The sequence below is a fragment of the Coenobita brevimanus genome, chromosome 54, assembly GCF_032717465.1.
Source record: "Coenobita brevimanus isolate Jiangsu-jjx chromosome 54, ASM3271746v2, whole genome shotgun sequence".
Lineage (NCBI taxonomy): Eukaryota > Metazoa > Arthropoda > Malacostraca > Decapoda > Coenobitidae > Coenobita > Coenobita brevimanus.
In genome coordinates this window covers 22101738-22116675 of record NC_137007.1, presented here as the reverse complement: position 1 = coordinate 22116675, position 14938 = coordinate 22101738, and the positions used below count along the sequence as shown (strand labels likewise).

Sequence of the window (14938 nt, the reverse complement as noted above, 5' to 3'; positions counted from 1 at the left end):
ATTGGAGGAGTGATTGGGTAAATATGATTTGGAGCAGATGGGGAAGGTGGAAGGAATGTACAAGATACTCGCAGAAGAAATCTGTGCAGCATGTGAGGTGGTGTATGGGGTGAAGAGAAGACAAAATGGGTTGCAAGGAACAGCATGGTGGAATGAAGAGGTGAGACAAGCTGTGGCGCTAAAGAAGAAAGCATATACTGCTGTGAGTGGGTAGGAAGCAGGGGTGCAGAGGAAGTTGAGAGATGGAAGAGAGAGTTGTATGTAGAGGGGTAGGAGAGGTGGAAAGATCAGTAAGAGAGAGTAAAAAGAGAGTGGTTGAGGATTTTGGAAGGAATTTGAGTGTAAAGTGTAAGAATTGTAAGAAAATGTTGTAGAAAGAGGTAACAAGAGTTAGACAGGGTAATAAAGAAGTTAGTCAGAGAGTGAATGACAAAAACTGTAGCTGCTACTGGAGAAGGGAGAAAAAGTGAATGGATGGAGGGAACACTTTCCGGAACTGTTAAATATAGAGAATTAAAGTGATGTGAGGATAAGTAGCTGGGAAATGGCTGGGAGAAGGAAGGAGGTGAGAAGGGAGGAAGAAATCAGTAGGATGGAAGTAATGGAAGCAATGAAGAAAGTAAAAATGGGGAAAGCCCCAGGAGTTGATGGAGTGTGTGGTGAAATACTGAAGCATGGGGGAGAGATAGTAGTAGAATGGATATGGATGATGTACGGATTGCCCTGGGAGGAAGGTAGAGTCCTGGAGAATTGGAAGTCAGGTACATGGTAATTATTCCCCTGTACAAAGGAAAAGGGGAAAAAGATGTATGAGGTAATCATAGGGGCATTTGTCTTAGTGAAATAGGAAAAGTGAACGGTATGATACTTACAGACAGAGTTAGGGAAATAACAGAGGAATTACCTGTAGGTGGTGTAGAACAGCAAGGTTTTAGGAAGGGATAAGGTTGCATAGATCAGATATTCATTCTTAGGTCATTTGTGGAAAAGTTTCTAGAGAAGGGAAAGAAGTTTTATGCAGCCTTCATGGATTTGGAGAAAGCATATGACAGGGTGGATAGACAAGGAATGTGGAAAATATTATGAATAAATGGAGTAAATGGGAAGTTGTTGAATCCCATGAAGAGCACGTATGAGGATGCTAAAGTTGCAGTGTGTGTGGATAGTGAATTGTGTAAATTTTTCTGTTTGAATGTTGGGTTGAAACAGGGATGTGTCATGTCTCCATGGTTGTTCAGCCTGTATAATGATGGGATTATAAAAGAGATACAAGGTAGGGCAGTGGATGATGGAGCAGCTTTAATAAGAGAGGGCAGCGTTTGGAAACTCTCTGTACTGTTGTTTGCAGATGATACTGTATTTTTAAGTGAAGACGAAGGGGAGCTGCAAGGCTTGGTGAATGAGTTGGGAGTGTGTGGAAGAAATGGAATCTAAAGGCTAATGTAGGGAAGAGTAAAGTTATGGTCTTTGAGAGAAATAAAGTCACTGAATGTACAGTGAGGTTGGATGAGGAGGAAATGGAAAATGTGAGTACATTTCAGTACTTGGGCAGTGTGATGAGTAAGGATGGAGTTTGGAGGGTGAAGTGTTTGAATGGGTACAACGAGGAAGAAAGGTTGCTGGTTCTCTGAAAGCAGTAATAAGAAACGGAGGTGAGCATGGAAGTAAAAAAGTCGCTGCATGACAGTGTTGTGATACCAACCCCAACATATGGAAGTGAAGCTTGGACCTGGTTGGCAAGACACAAGTCAAGAGTGGGAACAGTGGAAATGAGTTATTTGAGACGAGCATGTGGAGTTGTGCTGAGAGACAGACTGACAAATGAGGAAGTGAAGGAGTGTTGTGGTGTGGAAGTGGATGTGACAGAAAGGTTAGGAGAAATACACTGAGGTGGTTTGGCCATATGGAGAGGATGGAGAGCGAAACATTAACAAGGAGAGTGTATGTGAGTTGGGGGTGGGGACAGGGCCAAGCCATCGATGGAGGGATGGAGTGGAGAGGTATATGAGAGAAGGGAGTGTGAGCTGGGGGCAGGGCAGGGCCATGGATGAGATGGAGGGATGGAGTGGCGAGGTATATGAGAAAGGGGAGTGTGAGCTGGGAGCAGGGCAATGAAATGGCAGGGGACTGGATGACATGGAGACAGTTTTTTTGTGGCCACCCTTTAAAGGATTAAGGCATCTGGCAATAGATAGATATAGCTCCATTAAATGCTCTGTTTGCCACTAGTGTTTATTGCATAACATACTGTTTTATTTTTTAGATCACTGCGTCAAACAGCCTCATGGGATATGGCTGGCAATGGAATGAGTGGCAGTGGTGGTTCAATCAGCTCCAGCAGTTCAGAGGGCCGAGCCAGTGGCGAGGGTGGAGGCAGCCGGCGATCAGTTCGGCGCTTAACAGACACCTCACTTGGGGATGCACCAGAAGAGGAAGAGGAAAGCTGGTCTTCAGACTACTCAGCATCAGATGAAGAGGAGGACCAGACATTTTCCGAAAGCACTGAGGTGAGAGAAGGGGTGGAGGTGTAGGCTTTATGGCTGATTTTCTGTGTAAGAGAACTTGAATTTCATAAGAAATATGTCATCATCATCATCGTCATCAGTAATAGTAGTAGTAGTAGTAATAATAATAATAAAAATAATAATAATAAATTGTGGTAGGTGGGGGCACTCACCATCCACTCACTCAATGTAGTGCTGCATTGTGTGTCTGCTGTTTCCTTTCTTCATTCCTTCCTCTTCTGTCTTTCTTTCCTTCATTCTTTCCACATCCTTCTGCCTATGGGTGACTTTACACTCCTTCTTCTGTCTTTCTTTCCTTCATTCTTTCCCCTTTTGCCTGTGGGTGATTCTACACTGACTGTACACCAGGAAATCATTTACGACACTGGGTGGTAACTATATAACCAAATTATTGCACCTGGTGGTTTAGTGGGTTATTAAGGCGCTCCAATTGGACTGAGCCGGTGCAGGTTTATACAGTATCCATGGGGTGGTTTGGGTTTATTGCTCATGTGATGCCACTCTGGGATGAGTGAGGCTGATCACTTTCATCTTAAATGTCAGGACTAACTTGTCTAGTCCCGGGCACCTGCGCTTCTAATGGGGCAACACTGGACTGGATGATGGATGGATGGGTGGATAATAATCTATCTATCTATCTATTGCCAGATGCCATAATCCCGTAAGGGGTGGCCATTTGACTTTGATTTATTTGTTTCACAGAGAGGGGCACTAACCCTCCACCAACCCACTTGTTGACACATTGGGAGCACATATGGTTTGGTTATATGGGTACTACCCAGCATTTTAAATGGTTTCTTGGCTTACAGGAAATCATTTGGCTTGTCACTCAATATAAAGCCACCTGTAAAGGAAAGAAAAGCAGTAAGAAGTGACAGGAAAGATGAGAGAAATAGGAAGAGAGGAGGGCAGGCACAGAAAAAGAATGATAAGGGCTAAGGAAGAAGTAGGCAGCACTACATCAAGTGAGTGGATAATAATAATAATAATAATAATAATAATAATAATAATAATAATTCATTCATTCATTCATCATCCAGTCCTACATTGCCCCATGAGAAGCTTAGGAGCCTGGGGCTAGGCAAGTTGGTCCTGACATTTAAGATGAGTGACCAGCCTCACTCATCCCTGAGTGGCATTACATGAGCAGTAAACCCCAACTACCCCTTGGATATTAACTTTCACCGCTCAATCCGATTGGAGCGCTGTGATCACTCACTAAACCAGTAGGTGCCGAAATTTGGCTATATGGTTACCACCCAGCTTAATAAATGGTTTCCTGGTGTACAGGAAACCATTTGGCTTGTCACTAAGTGTAGAGTCACCCACAGGCAGAAGGAAGAGGAAAGAATGAAGTAAAGAAAGGCAGAAGAGTGTGTGTAAAGTCACCCATAGGCAGAAGGACAAGGAAAGAATGAAGGAAAGAAAGACAAAAGAGGATGGAAAGAAAGAAGGATGGAGGAGGGGAAAGGGCAGATACTCGAGAGCAGCACTACATCAGGTGAGTGGATGGTGAATGCCCCCACCTACCACAAAATAATAATAATAATAATAATAATATTATTGTCATCATCATGGTGCCTGGTGGTTTTGTGGGTAATTATTGTGCTCCGATCGGATTGAGCCTGTGAAGGTTTATATCCAAGGGATGGTTGGGGTTTATTGCTCACGTAATTCCACTCAGGGATGAGTGAGGTTGGTCACTCTCATCTTAAATGTTAGGACCAACTGCCTAGCCCCAGGCTTCTACGCTCCTCATGGGGCAACGTAGGATTGGCTGATGTATGGATGGATGGTCATCATCATTATCATCATCATCATCATCATCATCATTGCCATCATCATCATCAGTATCTTTTTTTTTTTTTTCCTGTCTAAGTATTGGATGAGGTAAGCTTCAGAAAGCAATGAAAGAGAAAGCCTGATAGTGAAAGAACTAGTCACCAGCATGCCTTATGATATTGGGCGGACACTTACTCACCATTTAGTTGCCCAGAAGCCTGACTCTGCATCAGAGGCCTAAATGTCTGCACATATTTAAAAAACAATTTTCTTTATAGATGTGCTTCATATTACAATGATCCCGTGGTTATCATGCATAATTGGTACTGAGCCTAGTGTGTAGTAATGAAAGCAGAGAAGTTATGGGATTTATTTATTGCAGTTATTATTATTATAATTATTATTATTTTTATTATTATTATTATTATTATTATTTTTATTATTATTATTATTAAACAAGATGAACAGAGGAAGGAAAAACAAATTTAATGAAAACAAATTCCATTCACCAGATTACAGGTGTCCTCTGTTCATAAAATCTATAACAGTTGGACTTGGTCTGCAGTTGAAGTTTGGGGGGGAACTAATCTGGGAAAGCTAGTTTCAAAGAGAAGCAGCTCTTGGGATAAATGAATTTTGATAGGCAGAAGTTCTGCACTGTGACCGTGTGAGAGTCAAGTCATGAGCGCTACTATGCCCATGTAGTACAGAGGAAGGTGTGGAGAGATGCCACAGTGGATGCATCTTCATCTGAGCATTGGCCATAAAAATGTCTATAAAATAATGCAAGGGAAGCAACATTCCAGCTTCCTTGTAGGGAACATGGTTACGGTAAGTTATAATTGTTGGGTTATTAATTACTCTTATAGCTTTATTCTGAATTTTTTCCATTTGTTTAAATGCAACCTCTTCACATCCACCTCACAAGGGTGAGTGATATTCGAGTTGAGAGCACACAGGAGTCTTGTAAATTATAGCTAACTGCTCATCAGTCAAGAAGTTATGGATTCTGTACAATAATCCAAGTTTCTGTGTGACATTTTTAGCAAGTGATCTAAAATGAGAGGTCTAACAGGGTATTGTTAGGTGAAATGCTGAGAATTTCAATACTTTTAGAAACAGGAATAGCTATTGGTCACAATGAAGATAATGTAGGAATCAGGCAGTACCTGTCTGTTAGTAAATTGGAGATACTGTATTTGGTTCCTCTAGCATTAAGTGATTAAATTAGACAATGTTTATTTGCCCCCATTCAGTGATCATGGATAAGTCTTGATTTATGGAGATTGCTGTGCTGAGTTGGGAGTTAGAGATATCATTTTGTGGATGGGTATTTAAGTGTGATGGAGCTGTGAAGCATTGAGTCATCTGCATATGAGTGAATGGGATTATGTGTGACAGACAAGTGATCATTAATATGAATGAGGAACAGGGTGATCATTACCATGAAGGAGGAACAGGGTCGGAGTCAGGACTGATCCTTGTGGCATGCCAGCATTGAGTGAAAATTGGAATATATATCATCTACCTGTACTTTCATCTTCCTGTTGCAGAGATATGAGGAAATCAGTGGGACAGATGACAGGTTGTAGCAAGGGAGCATGGATAACAGGGAGTGATGCCACACTCTGTCAAAAGCTTTAGAAATCTCAAGATCTACTGCATGAGTTTCTCCATGTTGGTCTGTTGATTGATGGATAGTATGAGTAATGAGATTGAGCATATCAACAGTGAATCTGGCATGGTGAAAACCATGCTGTCTGTCACTAATTACATTGTTGGATTCAAGATGTTCAACAGTGTGCTTATTAATGACATTCTCAAATACCTGTCCAGGAGATGTGGTAGTTGTTGGTCTGTAATCAGAGGGATCAGATGAACTTCCCTTCTTTGGAATTGGGTGGATGTTACCTTCTTACCAAGAATTACAGAGTGAAAAAGTGTGTAAGCATAGTCTGAATAATTTAACTAGGACAGGAGGAAGTTCTGGGGGACAATTTTTCAAAAAGATTGGAGGAATTCCACCTGGACCTGGACCATGTTGGTAAGTTGTCTAGGATAGGTTTTATGTATCTACAGTAGGATCTCATCAATAACATTTAATTGATGCCAGAAAAACGCCATTATTAGCGAAAATGTTATTTGCGTGACATTAAAATACATGTATAAAGGGTTTATTGGTGCTGCCACTCCTGGACTTTTATCCACTTTTCCCACCTGGAGCCCTCCTATCACTACATTTTTTAGCTGAAATAATAAGATTAATTATTAAATCATCATGAGTAATATAAAACTCACCTTAAAGGAGTTATGAGGTGTTTGTTATAATGATTGTTTCGAGGCTTGCGCATGGACGCTACTGCATCGTAACCCCTGACCCCTCGCTGGCCTCGTCCCCTCTCCTGCCTCTCACGCCAGGGTCTCCCACTTCCATCAACACTTCATCAAACCCCATAAAGTCAAAATCTTCAGGAAAGTCCCCAGTGTCATCATCTACTCAACCCTTCTCTGTTCTTCCTCGGCTTGCTGGCTTTGTGAAAGAGAGTGAGTGATGAGTGACTGATGGCGGGCATTCACTTGATCGTGATACTGTTTCTGGTATTTTCATGAAATCTGCTTTACAAGTCCAGTCATTAGTCATTAATTCTGATGGCCGCTCTCTTTCTGTCTCAGGAGACTTGAGTTGTGGCTGGAGTGCCGACCAAGCATGTTTAATGGTTGCCAATGTTGTATTATTCCAGGCACTGACAATGAAATTTACAGCCTGTTGAATGTTATATTTCTTCCAGAATGCAGCAACAGTCATTATGTTGGGTTGCAGGTATGACAAGTGGAGCAGGTGAGTCAAGTGGGACTGTGGAGGTGGAGGGGGAGGCAGATTGTGAGTCAGGTAGGGCAGTGGAGGTGGAGGTGATGGCAATGGGCAAGTCAGGGGAGGTGGCAAGGGGAGGATCCTCCATCTCCTCCTCGCTATTGCTCACATTTTCGGCGATTTCCTTCATCTTTTTTTGTTTGTCTGTTTCTTTCCTCACCATTTTATGGACATATTTGCAGTATAACAACTTGGCGTTCACGAAATAACCGTTATTCAAGTGAATCCAAACGTTATCATGGAAACTGGATAGCTATTCTAACTTACCATTATTGCCGAAAATGTTATTGTCGAAATCGTTATTGATGAGATCCTACTGTATGTATCTTTAGTGGATCAGTTTCAGGAGAGTCAAATTCTAGTACAGGAATGTTTTTACTGAATTCCTGTAAGGTAGAATTTCTGGCAAACATATTGGCAAGAATGTTAACTTTTCCATGTGGGCCATTTACAGTGTTTTTGTCTGAAGATTTTAGTGGGGGAATGGTTGTTGACTTGTTAAAGTTACTGTTGAATGAATGGAGCTGATCAGAATATCCTGTTGTCATCAGGATTATTTAATAGTTTGGATGCTTGGTTGTAAAGAAAGTTTGATTTATCAAGAGTTATTACTGCTTCTGCATGGTTTCTAGCAATTTTAAAGTGATTGAGGGATTTGGTAGTTTTCTACTTTAAGTAAGAGTTATATGTTAAAGGCTTATTTGGGTTGTTGCTCTTGCACAATTGCTGTCAAACCATTTTGGGGAGTCTGATCCTTTAGTAAATTGATGACAGTATGAACAACTCCATACCAACTTGTATTAAGTCATTCATGTGGGACTGGGTAGAATTGATGTCAGTGGAGAAGAAAGACTGCCATGGAATATCAGCTAGATAATTTCTAAATCCATTCCAGTCTGCCCTGTCAAAGGGCCATCTGGTCACCATGACTGGTTCAGAACAGAGAGGTTTGGGGCAACTGATGAATGAAGCTTTGATGAGATTGTGGTCAGAGGATCCAAGTGGTGTAGTAACTCTATCCTGTATTGATCTGGGTTATTTGTCAGGAATAGGTCCAAGATATAGACATTGCGGTCAGGATTGTCTGGTATTCTAGTTGGTTGTTTTACCAGTTGTGTGAGATTAAATGATTCTGCAAACAGTTTGCACTCTAGACCAGTATCATCAGTCCTGGCTGAATGCAATAGCCATTCAACATTATGGATGTTAAAATGATGCAACATGGTAATATCAAAGGGAAGGTTGAGGTTAAAGTTGGTTTGGGGGAGGCGGTGGCTGAATTGGTAGAGAGGCAGCCTGTAGTCCTGATGGACCCAGGTTCGAATCCCGGCTGGGGCAGGGAACAGTTTAAGGATTTGAATTTCATGAAAAAGCAGACTTTCCTGATCTGCCAGATGACCTGCCGACATGTCATAAAAGTACCCCTGCTAATACCAATACAGTACACCAGTCCAGTATGAGACAGCCCTAGCATGTATTGAAAATGGACGGTGGGTGTTAGCGCCAAAGTGGTGACATGTAGAGAGGTGTATGGTATGTAGGAGGACTACTGGGCCTTGAGAGCAGGCTGTGAAGCCTATGCCCGGAGTCGGACACATTAAAAAAAAAAAAAAAAAAAAAAAAAGCTGTGTGGATAGAGTCAGATACATTGGGTTCTGATAAGGCATATGGGGAAGCAATAAACAATTCAGATATATTTTGCTATTATTAAAGTGATTTTGTTTGTATAATGAGTAATAAAAATTAGTAAGAGTGAAGTTGATGATTATGTTAATTGCATATTCTGATTTAATATTGCAACAAGTTCCGCCTTTGTTACAAAACTTAGTGAGGAAATGGTAACCGGGAATACTGTATGGGGATAAGTCAGCAGAGGAAGAAATTTGGGTTTCTGTGAGGAATTTGGCTAGAGGGACTATAGATTCAAGTAAAGTGAGCAGAATTTAGATTGGTACTAAGATGTTGGTAAAATATAAAGTTGACTTGCACTTCTTCACTGATGAACATGATTTTTGGTGGCAACAGCTGCTGACAGTACCGGGCACCCCACTCATAAACCCCAATTTTCCATTTTACAGCAATTTATACCCACTAAATTGAAACAGACATAGGCAAGGTTAGGTTAATAGAAAGTGATGAAAAGGGCACATTAAGGAAGAAACTCATACCATAAAGAGACCCAAGATGGACTTGAGGAAAGAGATTCTGAAGCTAGGGGGTGGAGAGATAGTGGCCTCCACGACTAAGGATTAACTCCTTAAATAGGGACTCATCTTTAAATTCCTGAAAGCCATAAAAAACCACAGATATTGCACTACCATTGATGGCAGTTACCAGCTTAGGTGCATGATAATGATGTGTTATAGATGAAAAATGTGTGACAATAGCAGGAGTGCAGATTTCCATCTTGCGATGATAAAAAAAATCTCCATAACCAGGAGCATGATGACCAAGGGATCGCTGTATGTACCTGAGACAATCCATCTACTCTTAATTTTAAGGAGTGCCAAATTCATGTCATGTGCTTCTGTTGTTCTTGTTCTTTTCGTGTGGACTGCAGGCTGAAGTTGTCCTCCTGCAGTACATAATTCTGGGGAATAAAGTGTTAAGAGATGTCTATATAAACTGACAGACAGCAGAGCTGCCTGGTTATATCTGTGGCACCATTCAAAGGGGGCATGCTTCTCCATACACAGGTCATCCAACTTAATCCCGTCAGTTCTCTAGCCTCATCAGCCTATTAAAATTGCCTTCCTACACACACACACACACACACACACACACACACACACACACACACACACTTGTCTTATTATTGCATGCGCTCTGTCTGTCATGCCTCTTAACCCTCTTGCGCACGCATAAGTTTCAGTAAGTTTCCCTGCACATGATTTTACTTGACTGGCTGCCCACCCAGCCCACCTGCCCGCTGCTGAAAACATATTCTTGCCTTATTTTCGCCACCCAAACCTCAATATACTGCCATGAAACCTATATGACCACCCTATTCGTTGATGTTTGTTCTAGTTGATAAGCACACACACAAAAAAAAGAAAACAGGAAAGCACGAATAAAACAACATTAGGCCGCCTGAATAAACATTTTGCAATGTCAGTTTCACTTCTCAACATCACCACTTGAATGCTTTCCATTATACAGGAAAATGTTATTAGAAGTTTTGATAGAAAGTTTCATCAGCTTTCTAATGAGAAATATCTGATTGTGATACGATTTGTAGTTTTCAAGAAAATAGCCAAAAACTGAAAGCCATTAAAAAAAAAAAACTTTTTTGTTCAGGGAGCTTTCCTGCAGAAGTTTTCTCACACACCTTATGTTTTTATTTCTTAATATTGTGTAGAATTTCATGGGGTTTCTCCTCGGCAAAACAGATTTTTGGTACGCCTCATAGTTTCTAAGCAAATCACAAAAAAAGACTGGGTACTTACGGCCATGCGTCACTTTCATCATGCACACACAGCAAACACTATATTCCCACCTACATAACAACGACTTTTTATCAGAGATATTACATTGTTATGTCCTGTACATATGTAGAATTTACTGCTCATTATCATGGTTCGTATAGGAAATCGATACGTCCAAGAGTTTTCGAGTAATTGCCTGACAAAGTGAGATTACTTCGCCGAGTGTTTTCGATTATTACCACAGGCAAGAATAAAACACACACTGTTCCCCCGCCTTTTCCCAAAATATATGCTCACAAAGGCTTATATTTTCATAATAAACATATGTAGAATTTACTGCTCTTTATCATGGTTCTTACAGGAAGTCGATACGTCTAATAGTTTTCAAGTAATTGGCCAACAAAGTGAGATTACTCTGCCGAGCGTTTTCGATTATTACCGCAAGCGAGAATAAAACACACTCCGTTCACCTGCCATTTCCTAAAAAATATGCTTCCAAAGGCTTATGCTGTATTTTCATTATGAACATACGTAGAATTTACTGCTCTTTATCATGGCTCTTACAGGAAGTCGATACGTCGAATAGTTATCGAGTAATTGGCCGACAAAGTGAGATTACTTCGCCGAGCATTTTCAACTATTACTGCAAGCAAGAATAAAACACACTCCGTTACCTCGCGTTTTGCTAAAAAATATGCTCCCAAAGGCTTATATTTTCATAATGAACATACAGTAATCCCTCCACTATCAGATGTAATAGAGCCAAAGGCATGTCCGAAAAGTGGTCCTGTCCGGAAAGTGGACCCCTGCCTGCTGGACCGGTACTTATGGACCCTAACCCAGCGTAACTTTGAAAGCCACATAAATAACTCCCTACTGGACATGTATAGCACCTATTTAAACCTATTTAAGACCCTATTCACACCAATAATGGACATAAAGCATGAAATAAATGAAAAGGAACCAGAGAATGAGGAATTAGAAGTGAGTATGGAAAGTACTTAGGAGTGTACACAGTACTTACAGCACATCTGTGGCCGCCTCCTCTAAGGCTCTGGTAGTGGTGAAAATGCTCTTGAGGCACATACAGTAATCCAGTGTTGTGCTACACTTAATTCTTTGCACTGTGAGTTACAATTGTTTAACACTGCACATTCTGTTCTTATTGCACCACGCCAGTTTCAACCACCACTTTGCACTTCACGCTTAATTCTTTGCATTCTAAATTCTAATTTCTTAACACAGCTCAACACTGTAAATTCCCATGTGGTCTAGTGGCGAGGTATTGCAGTTTATTCACAAAAACGAGCACATGTGGCATCCCTTGCGATGAACATCTACACTTGGCGGTGTTTAGGCGGTAACTGGGGACAGGGTTGCCAGATATGAGCTCTGCCACATTACCAAACTCCTTAATTTTCATTACCAAATTTAACTTTTCATTACCAAATTCTTAAAGGAAGCATTTATTCTTCACTAATTATAGTAGCATATTTACAGAAGAAATATGTGCAGCATGTGATGTGGTGTGTGGAAGGAAGAGAAGACGGAGGGGGGTGCAAGGAACAGCGTGGTGGACTGAAGAGGTGAAACAGGCTGTGGCACAAAAGAAGAAAGCATACAATGAATGGATGAGAAATAGGGGCGTTGAAGAAGTTGAGAGGCGGAAGAGAGAGTTATATGTAGCAAGAAAGAGAGAGGTGAAAAGATTAGTAAGAGAGAGTAAGAAGAGAGTGGATGAGGAATTTGGAAGGAATTTGAGTGTAAAGTGGAGGGACTGTAAGAAAATGTTCTGGAAAGAGGTGAAAAGAGTAAGACAGGGTGGAAGTGAAGTTAGCAGGGGAGTGAAAGATAAAAATGGTAGATTACTAGTGGAGAAGGGAGAAAAAGTGAGCAGATGGAGAGAACACTTTAAGGAATTGTTGAACGTAGAGGATGGAAGTAATGCGAATATAAGTGGCTGGGGAATGGCTGGGAGAAGGAGGGAGGTGAGAAGACAGGAAGAAATCAGTAGGATAGAAGTTGTGGAAGCAATGAAGAAAGTTAAATCTGGGAAAGCCCCAGGAATTGATGGAGTGTGTGGTGAAATGCTGAAGCATGGGGGAGAGATAGTAGTAGAATGGATGTGGAAGATGTGCAGATTAGCCTGGGAGGAAGGTAGAGTCCCGGAGGATTGGAAGTCAGGTATAATTATTCCCTTGTACAAAGGAAAAAGGGAAAAAGAAGTGTGTGGTAATCATAGGGGCATTTGTCTTCTTAGTATAATAGGAAAAGTGTATGGTAGGATACTTATTGACAGAGTTAGAGAAAGAACAGAGAAATTAGTTGGAGAAGAACAGGGAGGCTTTAGGAAGGAAAGAGGTTGTGTAGATCAGATATTCATTCTTAGATCTTTAGTGGAAAAGTTTCTAGAGAAGGGAAAGAAGTTGTATGTGGCTTTCATGGATTTGGAGAAAGCATATGACAGGGTGGGTAGACAAGGATTGTGGAAAGTGTTAAGAATATATGGAGTAGATGGGAAGTTGTTGAATGCTGTGAAGAGTATGTATGATGGTGCGAAGGCTGCAGTGCGTGTGGATGGTGAACTAAGTGAATTTTTCTCTTTGAAAGTTGGGTTGAAACAGGGATGTGTCATATCTCCATGGTTGTTCAATCTGTACATGGATGGGGTAATAAAAGAGGTACAAGGTAGGGTAGTGGATGTTGGAGTGGCCCTGGTGAGAGAGGATAGTGTTTGGAAACTCCCTGTACTGTTGTTTGCAGATGATACTGTGTTGTTGAGTGAAGACGAAGGGGAGCTGCAAGGCTTGGTGGATGAGTTTGGGAGAGTGTGTAATAAACGGAATCTGAAGGTGAATGTAGGGAAGAGTAAAGTGATGGTCTTTGAGAGAGGTGAAGTCAGTGAATGTACAGCGAGGTTGGATGGTGAGGAATTGGAAAATGTGAGTACGTTTAAGTACTTGGATAGTATGATGAGTAAGGATGGAGGTTTGGAGGGTGAAGTGCTTGAAAGGGTACAGCAGGGAAGAAAGCTTTGAAAGCAGTGATAAGAAACAGGGAAGTGAGCATGGAAGTGAAAAAGTTACTACATGACAGTATTGTGATACCAACTCTAACGTACGGAAGTGAAGCTTGGACGTTGTTGGAAGGACACAAGTCAAGAGTGAGAGCAGTGGAAATGAGTTATTTAAGAGGAGCCTGTGGAGTCACATGGAGAGATAGGCTGACGAATGAGGATATAAAAGAACGTTGTGGTGTTGATGTGGATGTGATAGGGAGCGTTATGAGGAACACACTGAGGTGGTTTGGCCATGTGGAGAGGATGGAGGGTGAGAGACTGACGAAGAGAGTGTATGTGAGTGAGGTGGACGGGGGAAGAGGGAGGGGGAGGCCGAGGATGAGATGGAGGGATGGGGTGGAGAGGTATATGAGAGAGGGGGGTGTGAGTTGGGAGCAGGGCAGTGAAATGGTGGGGTACAGGGCGACTTGGAGGCGATTTGTTTGTGGCCACCCCAAACGGGATTGAGGCGTCTGGCAATAGATAGATAGATTATATGTACAATGGGAAATAATCACTCTCCTTATAATCAGGAGCATGTTTATTTTTGCGCTATTTGTGCTAGCAGATTAATCAAAGAGAGCAGACAGTCCACCGTCTCCATTCTCTATATCTTCATACATGTGAAAAATCTGTTTGGTAATGGATCATGCTGATTCACCACCAGACGAACTTTTCAATACCTAATTGGCCCACATTTGGTAATGAAAAATACCAAATGGCAACCCTGACTGGGGAGGGAGGAGGAAGGAAGGAAGGGGCGATGGGGCTGTGCATACACAACAACTGTTCGACACTGCGTGCCAATTTCAAATTACGGGTGGGAAAAGATTAGGATTTTGAGGGGGATTTTTCTCTTTTTTTTGGTGATTTTTGAGATCCGAAGGTCCAGGCCCACAATGTCCGGTAAGTGGGGAGTACGGAAAGTGGGTGCCCAGATAGTACAGGGATTACTGTATGTAGAATTTACTGCTCTTTGTCATGGTTCTTACAGGAAGTCGATATGTGTAATAGTTTTTGAGTTGGGTTGAAACAGGGATGTGTCATGTCTCCATTGTTGTTCAATCTGTACATGGATAGGGTAATAAAAGAGGTACAAGGGGTAGTGGATGTTGGAGTGGCCCTGGTGAGAGAGGATAGTGTTTGGAAACTCCCTGTACTGTTGTTTGCAGATGATGCTGTGTTGTTGAGTGAAGACGAAGGGGAGCTGCAAGGCTTGGTGGATGAGTTTGGGAGAGTGTGTAAGAAACGGAATCTAAAGGTGAATGTAGGGAAG

The 14938-nt window shown here is 41.6% G+C and overlaps 1 protein-coding gene across 1 annotated transcript in view; it reads left to right on the top strand.

Moving 5' to 3' along the window:
- The window catches only part of LOC145401055 (guanine nucleotide exchange factor DBS-like), a 1269176-nt gene that overhangs the window by 1210144 nt on the left and 44094 nt on the right, over window positions 1–14938 (top strand). The window contains exon 24 of the mRNA XM_080273428.1: window positions 2264–2507. Within this exon, the coding sequence (XP_080129554.1) occupies window positions 2264–2507 (244 nt within the window). The remainder of the gene's footprint in view (window positions 1–2263; window positions 2508–14938) is intronic.